The sequence below is a fragment of the Vicugna pacos genome, chromosome 8, assembly GCF_048564905.1.
Source record: "Vicugna pacos chromosome 8, VicPac4, whole genome shotgun sequence".
In the NCBI taxonomy this organism is placed as follows: Eukaryota; Metazoa; Chordata; class Mammalia; order Artiodactyla; family Camelidae; genus Vicugna; species Vicugna pacos.
Genome location: NC_132994.1, coordinates 18355003 through 18380206, shown reverse-complemented (window position 1 = coordinate 18380206; position 25204 = coordinate 18355003). Strand labels below are relative to the sequence as shown.

The following is a 25204-nucleotide window of genomic DNA, read 5'->3' as shown; positions in this document are numbered from 1 at the left end:
ATTCATGATTAAAATGTAAGCTTTCGGGGGCCTAAACTTTAGAGTATAAAACTGTAATTTCTAATAATCAGATACTGCCTTCATTATTAGGTAGAACATTGAACTTAAACATGTCAAACAATATGTCTCATAGATTATATCATCCCCAAAATGTAGATTAATGGATTTTTAAATTAAGGATAGTCTTCAGAAATGCTCTGGTAATAGGTCTTTGCAGTAGCTTTTAATCTCTTAAAACATAAGGCTTGCATGGGATGGGGCATGAATTAATTTTTCAGCTTTTGACAAAATTGAATCCTGAAACCATCCACATACTTAGGACAGTCACTTCTAGAGAGTAATTAGCTTGCTATAAATACAAGAGATTTCCTGTGAGAAAATTGCTCATGCTACGTAACCAGTAGAGAAATCTGGCAGACAAGAGAAAAAGTGTATGTTATCCAAAAGAATAGAACCCTTTGGTTTTTTCGTTTGTTTTGGCTCTTGTGCTTTTTTCTTGAGATGTGTTTGTGAAAAATGTGGCAGGCTGGTGGGTGACACATGTTTATGTCCTTTTTGGGGTGTGGGATTAGCTTTCATAATTAGCTTCTAGAAATCTTTATGGAAATTTTTTCATGCATCTATTAAAATGCACAAGGATGATTTGCCATTCAATTTGAAAAACAAACTAATCCTTGAACCTTGGGATAGACTTTAGAACTAGATAAACCTGGTAGGATTCCCATCCAGTTTGTGTACCTTGGTTTTTCATCTATAAAATGGGAATGACAATGTCTGCTTCTTAGAATTATTGTAGGAATTGAATAGAACAGTGTGGATAAAGTATCACTCCTTCTCCAAAGCATTTAATAAGCCATTACAAATAGCCGCCTTAATCTTTCATCACCTTTGGCTCCCAGATCATGAGGATCTTCTAATGTACTTTCTTTTTACACTTTTCCTTTTATGTGAGAAATTGTGACCTGAGAAACTGAATGAGCAAATAACTAAAGCTGCAGGTATGTTTATTGGATATTTGTTATAGAGAACTGGGCTACCTAAAACATGATTTGTCTCTCCTGAAAAAATAGAGCACGTGGAGTGCTGAGCTCAGGAGCTCACGTCTGTGATGCAGAGTTCTAACTTCAGGAGACATTTTGATTTTGAGCTCACAGTATTGTTTCAAAGCCAGGTATCACTTTGGTTTTAATTCATAAATAACCTCATGGACTAGCCAGCCTTTTCCAATTCAGGTTGACAAAGAATGAAAGTAAATCAAATAGTCTATTATTTGCCTTCATTTATTGCTGTTAATAGTTTTATGCTAAAGCAGATATTGAGTAAGTCAGGGTGAACTGCATAGGGTTTAGTTTCTGCAGTTTATTTAGTTTTATATTCTTGTTGTTTAAAGTGGAAGTTAACAGAAATAGAATGGCAGGAGATTTCTTGTGTTTATGTAATACATTATCATATTTTCCTATGTAAATTGAGTGCAGAATAACCCCAGGAAATAACAGGAAAGCAGGCTAACAGAATTGCATCCCCCAATGTCTACCAAATGGTTTACACAGGTTAACTCGTTCAGACCCAACAGCAGCCATCTGGCAGGTTCCAAGCATTGTGCTCCAGGTTACAATGTGGCTTAAAAACTGAGCAGCATGGAGCTTTGTAGCATAGAGCCTACGGCTTGTGCAGCACGAGCACAGTGCACGTTTCAACAGCACCGGAGTCGGGGTTTTTATCTGGTTCTATCTACTCCAAACTTCCTTTTATTTTTCTGTAGTGCTCTTTCCTAAATTGTCTCAGTAATCCAGCAAGATGAGGAAGATGCTTTACAAGATTGTCCTTAAATTGCATGCTGTATGCTCAGAAGAAGTAAAAAGGAAGCGATGTGGTATGTTGAGAGGAGCTCAGAATTGGATATGAGATTTGGGGGTTCTCCTCTTTGTCTTAAAATAGTTTTTTTTTAATTAAAAAAATACAGTTTTAATTAAATCATGTCTAGCATCCATTCTGGTTTTTTTTTTTTTTTTTGACCAAAGCTAACATACAGTCATTTATGATGATTTGACTGTAAGGATTTATAAAAGAAAGGTGAAAATATTCCAAGTCAAATAAAATAAATACTTTGAGAATTATATTCGGATTATATGGTTAAGAGCTTTGGAGCCAAGGGAAAGTAAGTTTGAAACGTTCTGTGACTAGCTGTCTGAATTTTGTAAATACTGTCTGACCTCATGGTAACACATGCCTGCTCTTCCTTATAAATTTGATCTAGTTTACCAAAGGATGATACATTAATTAGCAATAATAAATTAGAGTTACCCTAAAGCAGTCTACCTCATAGAACAGAATCCAGAAGAAGTTAGGTTTCTAAGCTGCTGCAGTCATGCTGGCTTTCCTAAAAGAACTGGATGTACTCTAAGGTGCTCAGCACCATGCATATCAGAGACAGCAAACGTCAGAGGAGGCCTTCTGTCTCATCCTGCAGGGCAGGTGCCAGAGGTGGCCCCGACCATAGAAGAATTGTGGTTGGAATGGTCTCTTTCTGATACAAATGTCCTCACACCTACCTCCCCCGCCGAGGTGGGGATAGGGGAAGCTCTTTGAACTCATCAGAATATGATTGCATAATAATACGAGCTAAAGAAATACTCATTGTGTAAATGGCCTGTATCTCTTAAAAGGAGAATGTGCCCCTATGCCCATGCCGAAGAGCAGGAGAGGGTTGAATCTTCAGCTAGAGTAAGTACTAGAAACCACAGGTTCTATATCTGTGGATTTAGAGGCTATAAATAAGAATAATCACATACATCCAAATGATGAAGTTCAATTATATGTTGGTCCATGCGGTATAGAGGGAAGATTGCAGAACTGATCATCAAGAGAGGATTCTCTTCCTGAATGTGTCATTTTCTGACTACACAGGCAGCTGTGTAAATGTGTATTGAGGGCTGGGATTTGTTCATCTTTCTAGGCCTTGGAAGGTTCAAAAATGACAGAGGAGCCTTCTGTTCCTAGCCTGTCCTCAACTGCAGTTTGATTTGTTACTCTGGCTACATTTAAAAATTTTTTGTATCCAAATATGAACTAAATTCTTTCTAAAAGCTCTGGATTTGATATTTAAAATCTGAAAAAATATGTATATTTACATGTGTGTCATATACATACACACATACTTGCAAGTATGTATGCACGCATACACACACACACACACACACACACACACACACCCCAAACACTGAAAACAAATAAATGGAATGAATGTTTCTGTGTTTATTTCTTCCCTGTTACTTTTTCTAGGCATTTTGTTTTCTGGGTAAATATAGAGAGGAGGAAGGAAAAGAGTCTTGCAAACTACTCAAACTTAACCCCAGTTCTTCATCCATCAGTATGATACTTCCTTCAAGAGTCTTTCCTCAAATTCAGCCTCCTGTTACAGTAATAAGACTCTTTCTGGGGGTGAGAACTATTAATAATAATAGTAGTATATAAAAATAATGGAATTTCTCATTTTAAATCTTTTTCTGATAATCTGTCAACTATCATGTCTTTCTCAACAGTGATTACAGCTTTTCCATTTTCTCTTACATATTAAATATTTACCAGAACTTCATCTTTTGTATTTTTTCCAAGTTATATTTCATTTTCTGCCTTTTTTTTTTTTTGGCAAAAGTACTTCCTCAACGGGAGAGGGAATATAGCTCAAGTGATTAGGGCACATGCTTAGCATGCACAGGGTCCTGGTTTCAATACCTAATAGCGTCTCAATAAGACAGACAGATAGATGATAGATAGATAGATAGATAGATAGATAGATAGATAGATAGATAGATAGGTAAATTTACCCCCTCCCAAAAATACCTCCTCTAAAATTCTTACATTCTATTGCTTTTTAAAATAGATATTCAAAAGAACCTTCAAATTTGAATTTAGACCTTATTAGTAGGCTATTCAGTAAGTCCTCTATGGATCATTAGTAAAATGATAAATTTTTAGAGACCTGAAGCCAACCCTTTGTGCATTTAAGGCAGACTCTCAGTGGCTTTTCATATGTCTGTAGCCTTTCAGCTTTGTGTAGTCCTACTTAATATTTGTATCGAGGACATTTTGAACTAATGTGACAAGTCTTATTTCTTGAGAGAGTTTGCTGATCCTACTATCTGCAGATTTGGTAGGAAATTTTGATGAAGATATTTCTTAAGACTTATTGTGGGAAATACATGGAAAATTATTTTAAGAAGGAAACAGAGGCTCATTTTAGAGTGGCAGACAAGAAGGCAGAAACCTATTTTTAAGTTATCCTTATTTACATGGGTCCTAAGTCACTATTTAAAACAGGAGTCTTGCAAAACTAACTCACAAGAATGTGAAGGGTTAATGTTTAGAGAGATCTCTGAGTTCCAGTCAGTAAGCTGTGTAAATGAGTTACTTATTTAAAATTTATATATTTACAGTGTGTATTATCTCCTACTTCTCCTATTTGTATACTTGATACAAAAGGGAATGATAGATTTCTCTTTTTTCCTGCTGTGAACAATATTGATAACTACTGGGTGGATGCATCATTATCTTTCAGATTTTAGGAAGCAGAAAATTCTTGGTTTATAATGAACATGATGCAATGGGATGCCTTAATTATTTTGTATGTTTTCCACCTAACATAAAAATGCATGGAAGATGGTTTGCTTGCTTACTTTCTCCTCCCTGTTTGCCCCTTCAGTTCTCCCTAAGGGCTAACATCCTATTTCCTCTTTCACTAGAAATCATACCCACATCCAGAAAGGAGAAGCCTACTTTTATGTGGCAGCATGGTTTAAAGGGACTTCTGTTCCGAAAGCTGTGGTTAATGTGATTACCCATATGATTGGGTCATTAGATTGGGTTCATCCTATTTTGGTTTGGTTCTGTTTTTAGGCCAGGACATAACTTTCATGCATGTTTGCAGGCAGTCATTTTTATTGAGCACATACTATGTGCGAGACACTGTATTAATGTTCCATCCTGCTTGTTGACCTTCAGTTTGTTGTCAAATGGGAGATGTAGAGAATTCAATAGGCCACTTTCTAAGATAAAGGAAGAAGAAGGTATTGTGAAAGCATAAGAGTGAAACACGAGAATCTGTGGAATCAGAGCAGGCTTCCCAGAGAAAGTGATCCTGGTAGAAGAGAAGTAGTTAGCCAGAGGGGAAGAGAGGATGATGGGAGAGCCTGATCAGTCCAGGGGATGAAAATCATTTAATAATGGCTGGAATGTTTCAACATCTGATGTCATTTCTGTAACTTCTTTGTATAATGTTCATCAAGTTGTTCTTTTTTAACACATATTTATTGAACACCTATTATGTATTCAGTGGGGCTCTGGCAGTGGCCAAAACAAAGACCCTTGTTTCGTGCTCAAGGAGCTTACCATCTTATGGGAGAGAATGTAAACAGAAGGAAGAACTCACAGTCTGAAATAATAGATCATGTGGTATTTCAGGAGCTGACAAGATAGACTCACTTCTCTAGAGAAAAATGTCATCTGAAATTATTAAAGTCAAGCACCAGCTGTTCTTCCAGCATGTTGTACCAAAGGAATTATGAAGGGTTGGGTGAGAGTGTTTGCCTGGCCCAGGGCTGCCTCTTCATAGCGTATTCACTCTGGGAAAGGAGATGATGTGAGCTGGGGTCTAGCTTGGTGTTCTGAGAGTTGTCCACCTCCATTTCTCACATAATTCAAGACCAGAAAAGTTAAAATGCCCCCTCCACTTCCTTGCAAATTGTTTGAAATTGACATACTATTCTCTTAGTATACTCTGTGAAGTTTTTTTCTAACTTTGGTGGTTGATCTTGAAAGCATTTTAGTGGATCTCAACTAGTTGTGTTTGTTTTCGTTTTAGTGAAATAAAATAGAAGAGAAAATAGCAAAGTGCACCAAGTCAGGAAATAAATCGTTTTATGAAACCTGTGTGTGTCTATAGTAGGCTGAGATATAAACTATTTTTCTTGTATTAGATATACTGGGTCAAACATTTTTCTTCTCTTGATGAAACCTGTATGACTACAAATAAGAACTTGGCCTGCAAAGTTATCCATTTTGCTGATGAAGGATTGTCTTTTAGACCAGAGTCAGTGCACTGGACTGAAATGCCTGAAGTCTGGACACTCTTTCTGACTCTGCCCCTACGGAGGCATATGCTTTGGACAACTTACAGGCTTTCTGTGAACTTCAGTGTTTTCAGTCTAAAAAGAGAATTGGCCTAGGTGAGCTCCTATGCTTCCTTCCAACCACAGTTCTGGACTTGGTACTCTTACTAAAGCAGTTGGGTATAAAAAGTGAATTGTCAACTTTAAGAGCCTAAAAGTGGTGAGTTGAGAAAATGTTGCTTGAGATCTCAGCTCCTACACTAGACAGTTATATGGGCTACTTGTCACAAAAGTGAGGAAGGCAAGAACGTGTAGAAACCAATACTTGAGAGCCAGGGGCATCTCCCGACCCATTATCCATTTCTGGTTGTTGGATCTGCGTATGTTACACGTATTTCCTTGCTCCTTTGCGAGATGCCAGGGTGACAAAAGGTATCTTCCAGGTACGTTTTTATCACTGCGTGCAGTAAAGGGTATCAAGTACAGAAGGATTCTCCAGTCTCATCCTCTCTGAGACTTGAAGGCTGACTAAAAAGAAAATCCAACCTTAACACAAAGTAACAGAACTCATTTTTCCCAGTCATATGTTTGGGCATTTAGGTTTAGTTTTCTTGTAGGAGCTCACATGCAGTATTCTGAGATCATAGTAATTAAACTGAGCTAAGTGTAGAAACATAGTACATTTTACAAACGCAGTGAAAATTCTCAAAGAATTGCCTGCTGGTAGCAGTTTCTTAAGGTCATGGAGCAAAGAACTGTGTGGCCATCGGAAACACCGCACTGCGAACAGCCCCATTTGGGGCATTGTTAGGCAGTTATGTTGACACATGAATCCATTTCATACGATTATCAGAAAATTGTGGCCTGGAAATTGAGCAGCCATGGCACTGCATTTCAGATTCACATTTATAATGAGCTGTAATAAAGTAAACATTTTAAATGGATAGAAGAATAGGCATTACTTGTGATCACAAATGTATGTTCAATTGAAGTGCTTTTGAAGCTCAATTTAACAAAGCAAACAAATTTCCTGGCATTATTAACATAATCATTCTCTGTTGGATTTTGAGTTCTGAAAAGTTATTTAAGCAAAAAAAAAAGGGCAAAAAGAAATGTAACCAAGAATGAACCTCTCTTCCTTTTATCATATCAGATTAAAAAAAAGTCCCAGATGTTCACTCTGCCACTTCCCCTAATTTACCAAATCATTGCCAACCTGTTCAATGCAGAGTTCATATTTCATGATTAATTTGAGGTTAAACTCAGCTGTTCGCCCTGCCTTCGGCAGGCTCTGGAGCAGGGCTACACAGCATTCATCCGCTAGTGAAACTCTGGGCTGTGCTGTGCGGTAGTTAAAATGGGATGACCCACCACCACCACCACACACTCCTTCCTATGGACAGAAAAAGACTAGAATGTCCACTTAACATCAGAGCAGAGGGAGCATGACTCTATGTAAATTTAGCACCAATTAGATGGGTAGGATTCTGTTGTTCCTGAAATATTTCAAAAGCAAAAATGGGAATGATGGTGGTGACATCTGAAGTCTGGTGGCAAGGCAGTTAAAGCAGTGATAATTTGGAGCCTCTGGGCACAGAACAGCACCAGGAGGTGATCACCTTGTCTTGTGCGGCAGCTGGCAGCTGGCGTGCCAGGCAGATGATGGTGTATTCTCACTCAGCTTGTTCCTTTCCAACACTCCAGTTCTGAATAAACCCCTCCTCCCAAACAGACATCCTTCCTGTGTCAGCGAGCGGCCAGGGCAGACCCGCATGCAGCGAGCATGCTGTTTGCCCTGCAGTGCAAGCCACGGGAGCTCAGGGTAGTGGGTGTCCTGGTCTGAAAGTTGGCACGAGCACAGCCTGGCACTTGTAGGAGGTACATCATCGACAACTCACTGAGTGATTTCCGAAAGTCACAGAGCCCCAGATTAGAGGGAGGCACACCAGTGTGACAGTGTCTTGTAATAGATGACTTACAGGTGTTCCTGCCAAGCATGCGATTTATCTGACATATTGTTTTTATTAAGCACCAAGGCTGTGGTAGATACTTTTTAGAGGAAGTATGAAAAACCCCCTAGCTTATTTATCTTCCGACTTAATTCCAAATAATTCAGCGCTATAGCCCACAAAATAATTTCCTTCTTAATAGGTAACCACAGCTTCCTTCTTCAGAATAGAGTCTCTGGAGGCTTGATAAAAGCAGCTGAGTGGTGAATGTCCAGAGATAGGGGGGCGGGGGGTGCCCACGTAATGTTGGTTTTTGTTCTTTATTCCCACTAGACAACATTGCCGTTACCCTCACCAGGACAGGACTGGAACAGACACCTGATGGAGTGTGAGGGTGGGGTGGTGGAGGCTAAATGAGATATTTAATCTGGATCCAAATGTAATCTTCAGGGGTTGTAAATTGTGACAATTCTGATCTTGCAAAAACCAGGCAATGAGATGACTTCTTAACGAAGAAATCTTCAGATAATAGTATTTTTGTGCTTTTTACATGCGTGCATAATTCTTTGCAAAGATCCTCCCCACCCACCACCCCACCAAGTTTGCAAATAAAAGCAGATAAACCAGTTGCCAGGACAGGAAAGACTTTTAAATCACTGGAGCCTACTAAAAATTTAAAGAGCTCTAATCATCACTGACATCGCTCGCTGTTGTATATTACTCAGCTGAAAGCACTTTATATTCATTTCACAGACGTGGCTTAGGACACTGGGAACTTCCTTTGTCTCCTCCACATCTTTTCCCTGCCCACTTTTGAGATCTCTCCCAATTTGTTCCTCCTGACTTCTTTCCTGGCCTCTTTTTTCCACACTAGTATTGGCCCACCCGTGGCACTTGAGGCTGGTGAGTTCTTTGTCTGTTTTTGTTTATTTTTTTCACATGCAGCTTGTGTTTCTTGTCATTTCTGTTTTAGAAGACTGTATTTCATTAAACTTAACATGACCTAAAGCATCCACACGTAGCCTATAGTTTATGGTGACTGCAGAGGATACTCCATGAGCTCTTTGGTTTAGTTACTTAGTAATTTCTTGATTAGGAGTGAACAATAATAAAATTTTCCTTTTCCTCTAGCATGTTGAATTTCCTAGGTATTTCCAAGAGACAGTGTGATGGAGAGCTCTAGATCCAAACACAACCTTGAAAGAATTAGCTAAATTCTCTGATCCTTATAATTTCCTCATTAGCATAAAAAGGACAATAATATATAAAAAGTACCCTGCACATAGCAGATATTCAAAAATTTAGTTCCCTCCCCTTCCCTTCCCCATGAAGGAAAAAAAAATCTTAGTTATCTTTAAAGTAAATATCTCTGAATGAAAGTAAATATCTTAAGTAAAAACATTTAGTTCTGAGTACATGTTATCAAAGTAATGAATTTACTATTTCTCTTGGTTTTATAATCTCAATGCATATGTACATATGCAATCTACAATACATATACAATACATATGGTCACACCTAGAAAGACACATTAATAGAGATAGTGGGGGACACACTTTAGTACTTGGGTATTTCAGAATAAAAGTATTTGATTTGATGATCTCTCAAGCTTCCTATCAACTTCAAAATACTGGATTTTATGAAAGGTATTTGTAGTGTGTTTGAGGGAAATTTTTTTTTTTTTGAGGAAGGTATTTAGAGACTGACATCTGATGCAAATAATTTATTGTAATTAGTTTCAAACTTTCAGCTTCTTCCAAGTGGTTTTGATATCCCCAATACCTGGAGCTGTTGAGGCAGATTTAAATAAATTCCTGATGAATATCATTCAGAGGGTTCTTAGGGATACAAAACAGAACTCTGCACTTCTGAGCAGTGTATTGTCACTGTTTGTGTAATGATTTTGTCAGCAACTCTAGGATTTCTTACTTAAAGAAAAAGAAATAAGAATTGTTGAGAAAGCGTGTATAAAAGTAGAATGCAGTGTGTATGGCATCGAGTGAAAGAATGACTCTGAATGGCTGATTGGATTGACCTGAGGTACAGACTTGTAAGAAAGGAATCCCGGAAAGCCTTGTTTGCTCAGATGGGTCCCAGTTGTCACAAGAGCATTGTCACTAAACTAAGGAGCTCTGTGTCCCTAAGCTAATGATTCGAAGGTGTTGTGGGTCTGTAGGTTTCAGTGCCTGTTAGTGCCACTAGAGCAAACCATCATTTTTAAAGAAAGTTTACTCTAGGAGATGATCAAAGGGAAGAAGTTCAGCTTTTTTCCCCCCTTGGTGTTCTAAATGGTAGGCAGAATGGGAAGGAAATCTTCGTTTATTATGGTAGCATTTTGGTTTATTCCCATGTGCCACATTGATCTATCTAAAGGACCGTTTTTCTAGTTCTCCATAAAAAGTGCATAGTTGAATAGTTGGGTTTAAAATGGGTGTGAGAAAGAACATAAAGTTATACATAAACAGCACAAATTGCTAAAGGAATAAAAAAAGAATATTATTGGATCTAAATTGTTAGCAAGCCCTTAGAAAGTAACTAAAGGATTCACTGAAGTAAATTTGAACTATGCATTGGCATTTTAATGAATTGCCTAGCTCGAACATTAGATCCAGTATATCGTGAACTTTGTTAAGCATAGATATTTAGTGACCATGCTTCAAATGATTTTAAGTTAGGTGTTTGTTACTGCCAGTGGATAGACCATTTATTAAATTCAATCTGACAAATATACTTTATGAATTATTTGTACTGGCTGTGAGACAGACATCTTTTAAAAAAGGCAACATCAGTTTAGTCTGTCATCATTCTTACAGCTATTTAAAAAGGAACAAAAATGTCAGACATGCATGTTGTATTTTAGCCTCTTCCCCATGTTAATGGTACAGATAGACCTCCGAGATATTTTGGGTTTGATTTCAGACCACAGAAATAAAGCAAATATCGCAATTGAGCAAGTCAACAAATTTTTTGGTTTCTCAGTACATACAAAAGTTATGTTTACATTAAACTGTAGTTTATTAAGTGTGCAATAATAGCATTATGTCTTTTAAAAAGTACATATTCAATTTGTAAAAAACACAGTATCTGTAGAGTGAAATAAAGTGAAGTGCAGACAAATGAGGTCTGCCTGTAGATTATAAAGCTTTCCTTGGTCGTGTATCGTTTTTATTATCCCAAGCATGCACTGAACCCATGAGCTGCTTATAATTCTTATCATGCTTGGTACAAAACAGACAGAGCAATACACTGTGCCACAGAGTTTGGCGCTCTGTTTTGCAAGCCGTTGTCATTACCTCACCTTACCTGGCAGACTGCCTGTTTTGCCCACATGACCTTTTCCTTTTGCTAGTCGTGCCCATGGAAAGGTCTTCAGTCCAATAATGCCTTCTCATTTGGTCTAGAAATCAGACAAAAGCTTTGCAGCTGTGAAGTGCAGCCCATTTTAAAATTAACCTATTGTAAATCCTTAATGATTGAGAAATTCTGCAATTTGCTATGATCTGTGGTTTGTGCTCACACAACCAGAATAGCAAACAGCAGAGATGATGCAGGTCAGAGTGGCATGCATTTGGAAAGTGAAGGAAAAGAAACTCAATAGACATCATGCTTGGTTCAAGCCAATGTTATGTTCTTCCGCCCTTCATCTGTCACCCATCACTTATCTCCCACTCCGGGGTGAAATGTAATCCTTGAAAATAATTCCTTAAATTATGGTTTATTAAACTAGAAGTAAAATCTTCCACAAGTGTTAATTTACCTTTGCCTCCTTTAATTTAGCTGAGGCTGTACCAAAATTTGTTTATCTCTTAAGTGGTTGAAGGGCATTTGAGTTCATTCCAATTTGGGGTGATTTTGAGTAGAACTACTGTAAACACTTCTATTCAGGTTTTGATGCAAACATACGTTTTCATTTCTCTTGAGTAAATACTTAGGAGTGGGTTTGCTGGCACTTTTGGTAAGTGTATGCTTAACTTTAAAAAAGAACTGCTAAACTGTCTTCCAAAATGTTTATACTATTTTGCATTCCCACCAGCAACGTGTAAGAGTTCTGTTGCTTGGCATTGTTGTCATCACTTGATATTGTTAGTATTTTTAATTGTAGACATTTTAGTAAGTGCATAGTAGTATCTCGTGATTTTAATTTGCATTTTCCAAATGACTAATGATGTGTTGAGCATATTTTCATGTGCTTATTTGCCATTCATATATCTGCTTTTTTTTTCATGTATCTTCTTTGGTGGAGTATCTATTCAGATTGTTTGCGCATTTTAAAAACTGTGTTTTCTTATTATTGAGTTTTAAGAGTTCTTTATGTATTCTGGATGGAAGTCCTCTGTCAGATACATTATTTGTGAATATTTTATCCTAATCTGTGCCTTGCCTTTTCATTCTCTTAACATCATTTTTAATGCAGAGCAGAATTTTATATTTTTAGGTTTTATCTTTGTGTGTATTTTCTGTTTTGAGTTTATTTTGTGTAAGGTGAGAGATAGGGTTGAAGTCCATCATTTTGCATGTGAATATCCAGTTCTAGCATTGTTTGGTGAAAAGACCGTTTTTTCTTCGTTGCATTGCCTTTGTACCTCTATCAAATATTAATTGATCTTATAATTATGGATCTACTTCTGGGCTCTCTGTTCTGTTCCACCGATCAATATGTCTACTCACCAATACCATACTGTCTTGATTACTGTAGCTTTATACTAAGTCTTGAAATCAGTGTCAGTTATCCAACTTTGTTCTTTTTATTTTGGTTGTTTGAGTGTCTTGGGCTTTCCATCTAGATATTAGAATCAAGTTGTCTATATCTATAAAAAATCCTGTTGAGGTTTTGCTTATGATTATGTTGAATCTGTAGTACTAATATCTTAACAGTATTGAATCTTCTAGTTCATGACCATGGTATATCTTTCCATTTATTTAGATCCTCTTTGATAGCTTTCTTTCATTGTTGTTTTGTAGTTATCAGCATACATATCCTGCATATTTTTATACCTATGTCATGTTTTTGAATGTTACTGTAAGTGGTACTTTAAATTTTTTAAATTTCCAACTCTTCTTTGGAAATTTCTAGTATGTGGAAGTACACTTGGTTTTAGTATATTAACCTTGTATTCTGCAGCATTGTTAAACTTATTAGTTCTAGGAGCATCTTTGTAGATTCCATCTATGTAAGTAATCATGTCTTCTGTGAATAGACAGTCTTACTTTCTCCCTTTCCAACCCACCTGTCTTATTTGTTTTTCTTTTAAGCAAGGGAATGATTTGATTGGATTTACATTTTTCAAAGACCAATCTGGCTGCCTTGTAAAGAATTGATTGGATGGGGAAAATGTGGAAGAAGAGAGCAGTGTGGAGGCTGTTGCAGGAATCTGAGAGACAGTGAGGGCCTGGGCTATGATGATGGTAGTGAGGGAGAAGTCAGATATTCAGAATGCATTTTGGTGGTAGAATTGGAAATGCATTGACCCTGAGGGAGAGTGAAAGGGGACGGGAACAGGAGGACACCAGAGTTTCCGTCATGAGGAACTGGGTGAGTGGAGTTAACTATTTACTGAGAGAAGAAATGGATTTGGGGGAAGGTAAAGAGTAGAGTTTTGAACATGTTGGGCTTGAGGAATCTATGGGACCTTCACACAAAGGTGTCCAGCAGGCACCAGGCTCTGTATGGTATGAAAGGGTAAATTACAGCATACAGCAGATAAAAGCTGGAGTGTGGAATAAGTCAGGCTTACACGGGACCCCCTTCAAAGGCTTGTAAGGAACATTGTTTATTTTCAGCTCCTTTATAACGTGCCAAAATCATAAGATCTTTTCACCTTAGGCCTTGGACACGCAGTTCATCACTGCCTGAAGGGTGTGTCTCTCTCCTTCCCTGCCCACCCCCCCTTCTCTCTCTCCCTCCTTTTTTCCCTCCCTTCTTTCTGTAAGCTGGCTTATCATCCTGTCTCACCTGAACTGTCATCTTCTCAGACTACGCAGCCTAAAACCAGGTGTCTTTATCCCTATTTTAGCCGCTCTTACATATCTGTTTTCTTCATAGCCATTAACAGAATTTGTAATTATTTATTTGGCTGTTCCTAGACTGCACATTTCGAAGGGCAGGGACCGTGTTTGTATCACCAGCCCAGCACCTTGTGCCTGGTGCATGGCTGCTCAGTGATACTTATCAGATGGCAGAAAGGATGAATCTACACTCAGTGCTGTGGCCGAGTTAAAATGTCTCTGTGTTTTCGTAAGACTGACTTTTTTTACACTTACATGTACAGAGGCTTCTGTATGCAATTTCAGTCAAAATCTGAGCAGGAAGATAACTTGTTTCATTCTACGTTTGTTGTCCACAGAGTGCCAAGTTCTGTAATAGCTGGTGTGATATGAAGTGGCATTGTGACATTGGACAGGGAGACCTATATTTGAGGCTTGGCTGTTCCATTTTCTAGGTTTTTGACTTTGGGTGAAATATTTAACTACTCTAAGCTTCATTCCCTGAGCCTGCCAAAAGGCAGTGATCTAATTCCTAAGATTGTGGTACAAATTAAATGAGATTATATATGTGGATATAATGCTTGACACATACTAAGTACTCAGTAAAGAAGCTATTAATATTTATTTATAGAAAGATGAATCATACGGTTCTAGAAATGGTTGCTGTTGCCTGACCAATAAAGGAGGGTGAGCACCAAGAAATCTTGCTTTATATTTCCCTTTCCTCTGCTTGTCCTTCACTGTCTAAGGGGGAAATGCTGCCTTTTAGACCATGAGAGCAAGATGAACGGCAACATCACCTGCACCTTAGGACGCAGAAGGAGAGTACGGATGCATTATATTAATTCAGATGAAAAACTGTGGATATTTCAGCCTTACAACCTTTTGTTTTGTTTGGGGGGAAAGAAAGAAAGGTTGGAAAGGAGGAAGGAGGCCGACAAGGATAGAGATAGTACTGACTTACTTTACTCAGCCACCATCCACAGGGCAAACTGGTTGATAAGCTGAGGCTCAGTAAACATCCTCCCTGAGGATCTACCCTGGATTGAGTACCATGCTGACAATGTGAGATCAATGAGGAGTACATATCTTAGTGATCTAGGTCAAGACGAATGAAATTAACTTGATAGAAATTCTCCTCCTGTACCGTCGTCTGTTCTCTGCACCTCAAGCAAAGCCTTTCACTCCTCTGGTTGGTTTCCACTACGTGCTAGATGTAAACCTATGCGTGGATTTAGAGACTAGGATCTGGGGAAGGATGAATGAAAAGGACATAGGGCAGACATCAGACTTTCTTGGTTCATTTTGCCTCCTACACAACACTTCTAATCCAAAAGAAATACATAACAATTCCATTTATTTAGTGGATTGATCCAAACTACTCAATAAGTGTTTGTTTTTATGTCCTAACAGCTTAGCATGTGTTGACTGCATAACTTCTTAAACCCTGGAATCAGATTATACACCACCGACCTCATCTACTTTCCACATTGATTGTGGTGATACTTGGTTTTTATCAATAACAATAACTGTGAAATCTTCAGCTTCACAAAGATATGTTACCCAAAGGAATCTCATGTTGAAACTGTGAACTTCCTCCAAATAATAGCTTGCATGGTGTCCAGCACATGCCACCGAGTTTCCTAGAAATGTGAACTACCCCACAGTGCCTCTGTGAGTTCACTGCCATGGCCAGGGGTGCCTCACTGCACCGTTTGGAAACTGTGGACTTGTTCCAAGACTTTTTGTGTTCTATTTAAATGTTTATCTCTTCTTATTTTTTGTACCTCTACATTAAAAACCAATGTAATGTTTGTCATCTTTTATGAAACAAAGTTTGCTTTAGGAAATTTTTTATTATGGAAGTTAAGCATGTATTATGTAGAAAGTTTGGAAAAATACAGCAAAACACAGAGAAGAAAATAAAAGTCATTTCTAATTTTACCATCTACCAATAACCACTACTAACATGTTGTTGTTTTATCTGCCCAGTTATTTTATATGAAGATTTATTGTATTTTGAATAATAACTGTAACTAACTCTGCTTTCATTAAAAGGTAATATTCTGTAGTTCAGCGGGAATTTTGTAACCTGAAGTTGTGACTTGTCTGTAATGACCTTTGCGGTAAATAAGACAGAGTTCTGGCTGCTTTCTTTTTATCGGCCACCTTCATTAGTTGAGCTCCAGATTGGAGGGCCTGAAGACCCCACCATTCACAAGAGAGAGACTTCCTGCCGCCGTGCTTCTAACCTAGCAAACGTGAGGCGTGTTATTTACACAGTAGTTCTTCATTACACAGGCACAAACACAAATGGATTTTAGTGAAGGAAAGTGGTTAAGTCTAGCATATTTTTGCAAAGGGTAACTTATCAAGGGTTTTACTTCCTCCAGTAGATGGATGCATTTTCCAAGAGTGTTTTATCAAGGCCCTACTATAAGATAGTAGTTCTAAAACATTATTTATCTAGTAATAAATTAAAAATTTAAGCTGTTTGTGTTATTCTGACACCACAAGGAAAACTTTTGTAATTCCATTTCACCTCTGTTATATTTATTGTTTTCTCTGCCTTCATTCGTAAGTACGACAGACTGAATTTGTTTACATGGAAATAAGATTTTTTTCCATTCATCTACTTGAAATATGTTTCAAAAATTCACCTTATGTCACACTACAGAATTAGAGCTTGAGTAGAATCATAAGTTCAGAAAAAAAAAAAAAGTGGCCCACTTAGTTTAGCTCCAGATAGCCGTTCACAAAAGATTGGTTAGAATCTTCTAAGTATATACAGATATTCACATTTAGAGTCTGATTATGATTCTTTTTCTCTCTCATACTCCCTCCTCTTTCTCCCTCCCTCTTTCTCTCAATAATAGTTTAAAATTATGACCATCACAAGTGGTGTGTGTTAATACTTTCTTAGCATAGCCTGGACTGTTAAAGAGTCATTTTTTTTTCTTATGAAATCCTGGTAGAGGACCCCATGGCTGACTCTAGAGCTGAGGCAGAGAAAATACAAGATGATCCTGGAGTAGTATCTTTTGTTGCCGGAAATGCTAAAGATAAGTAAGTGAAAGTGGAGGCAATTAAAAGGACATAATAGGAACCAACTTGAGAGAGTTCCCAGTGGCTGAAACTGGAGCATTTTGAGCAAGAAAATAAATGACAATAGTATTTTATTATAAGCCAAAGAATAAAATAAATATCCATGAGTTCTTCATACAAACAAGCAAATAAATCAATGAGGGAAAAGGGACAGATCTTCCTTACAGAAGAAGTCCAGATAAAAAATGTAGAAGGAATGGAGAAAATAGAAACTTGCATTAGAACACCACAGTGATAGTTGCTGCAGGCAGGGTTCACGGATGAATGCTAAAATTAATGAGCGAAACTTTAAGAAGCGAAGGTATATTGTATAGCCTTAAAATCTCTCTCCCAGGAAATGTATTGATTTCTCTGGTGGTTTTAATAAATGTCCACAAATTCTTTGGTACCCTTCCTTCCAGGAAGTGGCTTAATTCCCTTCTCCTTGGGTGAGGCTGGACATAGTGACTTGTAACTAATGAGCATGGACGGGGGAAGATGATAGCTTTACCACAGAGGAACCTGGCAGATACCATAGCCAAGTGATCAGGGTTACCACCACCAGGAAGAAACCGTGTTGATCTCATCTTCCCCCAGATATTACACAGTGAGATGGGCACTTCACCTCTCTAACATTCTTTCCCCAAGTTTATAACCTCAGTCTAATCGTGAGAAGACATCAGACAGTCCCAAATTGAGGAACATTCTACAATATATCTGACTAGCACTTTTCAAAAGTATCAAGAAAGGGCTAAGAAACTGTCACAGATCAGAAGAGGCTAAGCAGACTTAATAATTAAGTGCAGTGCCATTTCCTCAATTGGATCCTGGCGAAGTTAAAGACGTTAGTGGAAAACAGATGATGCCTGAATCAAGTGTGTCGCTTAGCTGATTGTGTTGTACCAGTGTTAATTTCTTAGAGTTGATAAACGTGCCATATAAAGTATGAACATGAGGGCAAGTTGGGTGATGGGAATACTGGAACTCTCTACTATCTGTGCAACTTTTCTGTGGATCTAAAATTATTTCAATATTAAAAGTTTTAAAAAACCCTACTTACTGATACCTTCTCAATCTAAGGATATTTTTTAAAGTGTCTCCAGAGCAGATTAGTTCAGAGAAATCGCCTTCCCCCAGGCCTCTGTAAATCCCTCTGTGAAAGAAAGAAGAGCTCTGGGTAACACAACAGCCCTCCCGGAGCAGGGACAGTAAATTCTAGAGACTTGCGTCCCACCACTAGACACAGAAATGCATCTTTGCTTGCTCTGTGCAGGTCGGTTCAGCCAACACTGAGGGTTTGCCTTTTGTGACTTGGTGGTGTGGCCAGCATTTGGGTTACAAAACGTATTCTGTAAAAAAAAAAAAAAAGTGCAGAGGGGAGCAGCCGTGCTTCTGCCTACCTCTCGTTTTGGGCCCTTCATTCAGGTATTATCGTTGACCTGCTAATCGAAAATCTTCAGAGGGACTAGACCAGTCTCTTAACCCCAGGTTATCAGTAGATTCAGATTCAAATGGTATAACGAGTGTGTGGTACTCAGTAAGAAGGATATGTGAAAAAAACACATATTCTATATAAAATACACTGTATTTTCTCTTTCTCTTCTTTTTTCCAAAAATAGTAAAACCTCAATAAGTCATTGTAATTATGGGTACAGATGTGAAATCCTGATTTATAAATATTTTATTCTTACTACTTTCAAAGTCTCATTAACTAAAACTAGGATAACAGGGCTGATTATAGAAGGCCTAACCAGATCCTGTTTTAGTAAATGACAATATGTGATCGGCTGGGGATGATTATTGTCATAGAAACAAATTAGAATTTGGATATTAAATTAAACTCCTCCCCAGTATGCCAATCATTCTCTCGATCTGACCATTAGTGAAAACTGCCTTTAGTTTGTACACATGTGAGAGGTATTGTTTTTATCAGTTAAATATATTTTATTGCCTCACCAGATGAGTGCCTTGTGGGGTGTCTCTCTTGGGAATAAAACTGGTGTGATCAGCGAAGAACAGCAGACTGTTCTTGAACATGGCAGTATGGTTAGGTTGGCACTATGGCAGGTGCATGCATTTTCTGGAAAGCTGTTTCCTGGATTATTGATGCATGCCCAGGTAGATACACAGATACTTAAAAAATACTACCTAATTGCTGTAGTCAGATTGCACAACCATGATTTGTAGCAATTCTAACACAAGAGTGATCGGATGTATGATAAAGACATACTACATTTGCTGGTCAGTAAAAGTACAGACTGCACATTATTGCTAGCAAGGCAATGTGTGTGGTATGATTTTCTTGAGAGCTGTTTTCAAAGTGTGCCTTTCCATGTCATCTTGGTTTCTTTAGTGAGTTTGCTGGTAAAGTTTTTTTAAAATAAGCAATTTTTCATTTCCTAATTTTATATTCAGGTAAGAATTGTACTGGTGGCTACTGTGTGCTGGGCACTTTCATTTATTATTGCTCCAGTAAGTTAGAAACTCCTTTGCCCCTTTGAGCAGTAAGAAAATGGGGAATCTGAAAGGTTTAGAAACTTATCTCTATTAGACTCTCTCTACACATGGTATAACGTAAGTGGTTACCTAATTGCATGAATTGCCTAATACTTGGATGTAGGTAATGTATCAAAAATAAAAGGAGACTGAAAAAATTTTTTTAAATAAAAGGAAGTAGACCCCTAGGAAGGAAAGGAGGGGAGTTGAGACAGAATAATGAATATTTAAGAATAAATTTAGCAGGTTTGATAAGTAGAACATCACTTTTGTGGGCAGATCTGGTTCCAATACACTGAATGTGTTGGTCCTGTCAGATTTGTTGAATGAAAATGCAAATAGTCCAATCAAGTGTAATAATACTCATGAAGGGAAAAGGAATACAATTTGAAAGTTTTTACGAAGACATGCACTGCCTAATCTGTGAATTGAAAGCATCTTTTAAAAATTTGCTTCCCTTCATATTCTTAGGTGGTAGTGAATATGTGGGTAGAAAAATGAGTGCATTTCAAATAATGCTAATGAAGTTAAATGATTGCAATCTACCATATTGTGAAGAAAAGTTGTGAGCTGTGAAAGACGGGGACAGAATTAAAATATTACCATGACTAGCATTTGATTTGAATACTGCAAAGATAAGCTTAGGTTCCTACTTATGAAAACCATCCTCACAGCCTGATGAAATATCTTTTAAAAGGTTCTCTAGTTACCATGGCTACTTGTTAGCTTTGATCGGGTAAGTTACAATCTATAGTCAATCATCTGAGGTGAAGTAGGCAAAAAAAACATACCAACTAATACCAAAAGTAGCTTCACTTCTAAATTCATACTGGTTTGGAAATGGAAAGGATAAATAGCCTGAAGATTGGATTTTTGTTCAATTATCACTGCTTGAAAAGCAAAATATTTAGGATGCACATTGCCTGAATTTGCTCCTAATGTTTACTCTTTATGTGTAAGTTTTTCTTTTAAGGGAATTTCTCAGGTTTTGACATAGGAATTTAGATGGCGAGACCTTTCTGAAAACTGTGGAAACCTTAGCAGCACACTGAGTTTCTGAAAGCCAGAGGGACACAGATAGTATCGAAGGCATTGGTCCCTATGGTAACATATTTGCATTTGGCCCAGAAGTGGCTGGTTTCTGCTTAGCTTCTTTTAATTGCTATATATTGACAGCCGTTTTCACGACTATTTATAAAATGTCAGAGTAATGAGCCTGCGTACAGGGAGTGCGCACCTTGTCCGTGGACTTGATTAGACGCCTCAGATGACAGAGCTGCGCAAAGTCGCCGACGTGTTGTTGGCATCCCCTTGTGTGTCTGTCACGTCATGGAGGCAAAAAGCCTGTCAGATGATTTAAATATTTTCCTCAATTCTCTTTTAAAACAGGTGACAAAAGAGCTAAAACAGTATGACAACAAAATTATAGAATGCAAATTTGAGAACAACAGCTGGGTCTTTATGAGACAGAGAACAGACAAAAGTTTTCCTAATGCCTACAACACTGCCATGGGTGAGTATGACAGCCTCCCAGGGGATGTGACAGTGAAAAAAAAAAAGAAAAAGAAAAAATTAAGGTGTTAGAACCAAAACGTGCTGTCTTTCGTTGCTCAGCTTGCAGGGCAGAATCACCCAACCCCCGTCCTCTCTGGCCCGGCCAGGGCTTGTGTCAGGTCTGGGCCCTGTTTGGCTTCAGTCCTCTCTTGACCTGGGCGCCCAGGAGGGGAGCTTGGAGGGCAGGAGAATGGGCCAAAGGCAAGTTGAATTTGTTGAGCAACAACAATAAAAGCCATGATAATTTCAGATCTATTCAAAACTATAAAAACCATTGTTTGACAGATGGTAAAAGACAAAATTAGCAGGGGAAAATGTAATTTCCAGCTCCTAAAATAGCTTTACAAACAGTGGAGAACAAAGTAAATGAAAACCTTAAAAAAAAAAAAAAAAGCAAACCCTAAACCCCGCTATGCTTCATGGTGTGCTTTGCGTACAAGGAATGCTTTGGGAATTGAGAAGAGGAAGTTTCTTTCATGAGGAACAACACATATTAACTAAACTTATAAGGGAAACTGCTACTAGTAACAGTTCTGGATCGCATTTATAGTGGAATTGGGGGACAAAAACTAGATAAAAACCAAGATTAAAGATTCATAGTAGTGTGTACCTTGAGTGCTTGGTCGGCGGTGATGATGATCAGATGATGATAAGAGGATATGGAAATTACCATTTTGAGTTTTGCGGCTTGAAAGTTACTATTGGACACTCAGAGTTTCTTGTTGGATAACTGACTTCTGTGTTCAAATAAGATGAGTTAATTTTGAAAGAGAACTAATTAAGCCAGTGTCTTTTTCCCCCCCAAACCAAATAAGTAAATAGAATTTTGACCACGTAAAATACTTTATTTATTAGTAGTTTTGTTATAATGCCTTTGAACAGGTTATTAAAATAAAAACTAAGATTCTTTGCCAGCTACAGCGAAGCCTGCCCTTCCAGGGGGATGGTGGCCAGTGCTGTGTCGCACGCGTCACAGTCTGCTGTTCTCTCGCAGAGGAAGGCTGAGGGGCTAGGGTGCATGTCTTCTTTAGAAATCGTGGTTGGACATGGAGCATAATGTGATGCTCTGTGCTGAATTAATACCCTGTGAAAACTGTTGTGGTGGGATAAAAACCAGAGTGAAGCCATGCTCAGTGCATGCAGAGTGAAAACCCAAATGCTTAAAGTTTTGGTCTAGAGTTAATAGTGAAGGATGGCCACTCACGTCGGGGTGGGGGAGGCTTAATCCCAAACAACTCAGGGAAGGTGGGAGTGTTTAGTGTGTTGGGAGGGAGACCTCTCCCCATCGTCTTCTCCCTGAGGTGAATCAGCTCCCTTAAGGAAGCCTCCTCACTTGAGACGCCTGTCTCCTTTTGTCCAGCTGTGTGCAACAGTATCTCAAACCCTGTCACCAAGGAGATCCTGTTTGAGTTCATCGACAGATGTGCGGCAGCTTCTCAAGGACAGAAGCGCAGACATCATCTGGACCCGGACACGGAGCTCATGCCTCCACCACCTCCCAAAAGACCTCGCCCTTTGACCTAAGACCCGCCTCTGACTTCAGGACTGAGAGGAAAGATGAGTGAGGAAGAATACAGTTGCCCCATTTTTTGGCAACCAGAGAAATTCAAAAAAGAATGCAGCTTAATGTTGATACACACTTGACTTTTTTTTTAAAAAAAAAAGAAAAGTATTGTAGCCAGCCTGTAAATATTTGATGCATTTGTTTCCTCAGTGCTACAGTACGTCATGGACTTAAACATTTTATTTATATCTGATAAACTCAGCCTTACCTTGTGGAATCTGAAGATTGAAATATCCAAAGGTTTAAACAAATGAGATCGAAATCAATGAAAAAGAGGCCTTGTTTATATATGGGTAACTTCCGCTTTAATTTATAAATTTAGCAATCTGGAACTGTGAGCACATAGAACACTGTCTTTTTTAGAAGTTATCTTTCAACTATGGTAGATTTTCCTTTTACAAAATTTAGGCAATGGCATTAAACATTCTTGCTGTCATCTAACATGGATTTTTCCTACATTTCTGAAATTCTTGTATTCAAAAACAAGTATCAAGGTTGTTAAATATTGTACTATACTAAACAGCTTGGTCTGGCTTATATCATTTTAAGAAGTTTTTTTTTTTTTGGAAATGTAAAAGCAAAAAAGCAAAGCTCCATTTTTGTGAATTTCATCCTTTCTAAAGAAAGTATGTTGAGTGTTTTCATCTGTTTCTGTTGTTTGAGCTACAGTATCAGGTAGCCAGTGTGTCCACTCTGGCAGTGGTCTCGAGTTACTTCATGGGACTTACAGGTACACTGCCCAGTCCTGTTATTGGTTGTTCTCCCAGAAGACTTTTTTTTTCCCCAGTGCCAGGGCTACTTCTGCTTTACCTCAGTGGTATCAGCACATTGTCAATTACATTGAAACACACAGCTCACTGTGATTATGGGAGTGATACCAAATACACACAGTGTTGTATTAGTTCCCTTGCACAAAACAGCAAAGGAAATGCCAACTGACTCCTTTGATTAGAAGGTAATGTCAACGCAAGAGAATGCTGTCACCAGAAAATGCTCTCCCACTGCTAGATAAATGCAGAGGCAAAGACTAGACATCTGTAGGAACTGAACATCAAGGAAGCCAAGACATTCATTTTCAAAGCCAGAATTCTATCATATTCTATTCTGGGAATGCTATTTCTGTTGTACATCTGAATTTTAAAACGTTTACTGATAGATAATGGATTTAAAGAGCAGCTAATTGGTCATAAGCCATTGTCGAGAAACCGTGTTCTGATTGGTTTGAGAAGGAACTCTGAGAATTAGCCTACTAGAGGCTAACGTATTTATTTTTAGAGGTACAGGTTTTAAGTGTGTGTATTTAAAACAAATTTTCATGATCTGAATTTTATATGTATATGCATATACATGTGAGTATATGCAACAGTGTATATTCTTCTACTAATAGACATGAAAATCCAACGAGTCACCTGGTAGACTGGATATCTGATAGGATTTCTATCTGAAATAGCACAGATTAACCAAAAATGTATTTATATGCACCTGAGTTTTTGTGTTTTTAAGCAAAATTTTCTCCTGCAGTGCTTTTCTAGATGAAATACTAGAGTCCTGCTCGGGCTTCTTTCTTTATTGGTCCCAGGTTCTGGAATGTACAGTGGATTTATTCAAAAGGCCATTTTAGCATTTCTTTCGTAGAGTACTTTTGTGGGTGTGAGTGCTACAGGGATTAAAGCATCTGATTGCCACAGTGGCTGTTGAAAGACAGAAATTGGTAAGGCTTCATGGTGTCTTGTACAGAGTGGATCTAAAAAAATGCCTATGCAACTCCAAATAGCCTGATGCCTGCGCCACTGAGATTAGCGGCTCTTTTCACGCAGTCCGGTGCTTTCTTCCGAGCCTGTGTAATGCAGAAGCCTTTTGCAGATGTAACAGCAAGCTTTTGTCCATGATCTTTAATGGAGTTAAAATGTTTATGGTAATTGTAACCTTTTAAATGAGTTTCATGAAAAGAGCATCTCATTTTTAATACACCCAGATATTTTCTCCTTGCCTTTGTGCATTTTCCGGGACTTAATTTTCTTGATTTATCTTTTCCCTTTCAATTGTAGCGAAGGATAATAAGTAGATGCTATCTAGCCCCTGGACACATTACCATCTGTGTTATCATAAAAAGTCATCCAGAAAGTCAGGGGGTTGGAAATCTCGAGGTGGGATTTGGAAGATCATGAAGGAAACACTTCCTTTCTCAGCCCACTTCATAATAACTATTTTCTGACACTGAAGTTCTGTAGATGAGAATAAGAAAAGTTTACTTTCCTGAGTTATCACGTATAAAAGCTCTGCCTTGTGTTTGGAAAAGACGTGGCTGATTCGACTGCCTGGATGGTTACATTTGCTTTCCATGAATTGCCCGGAAAATGTCAGGACATTCCTTCTCTAATTGTGTGTCAGTGCGCATTGTAATAAAACTACCGATTTAAAATAACAAAGTGTATCTGCTTTGTTTTACTGGTGATGCCTTTGTG

At 38.1% G+C, this 25204-nt stretch overlaps 1 protein-coding gene across 2 annotated transcripts in view; it reads left to right on the top strand.

The window, feature by feature from the left end:
• Positions 1-25001, top strand: part of RNGTT (RNA guanylyltransferase and 5'-phosphatase) — a 198009-nt gene extending 173008 nt beyond the window's left edge. The window contains exons 15-16 of one of the 2 annotated variants that reach the window (XM_006200295.3): positions 21011-21134; positions 22536-25001. In XM_006200295.3, the coding sequence (XP_006200357.1) occupies positions 21011-21134; positions 22536-22699 (288 nt within the window). In that variant the 3' untranslated portion in view covers positions 22700-25001. Of the gene's footprint in view, positions 1-21010; positions 21135-22535 lie in introns of those variants that run through there. The other variant, XR_012074822.1, reaches the window with a different exon arrangement.
• The last annotated feature ends 203 nt before the right edge of the window (positions 25002-25204 follow it).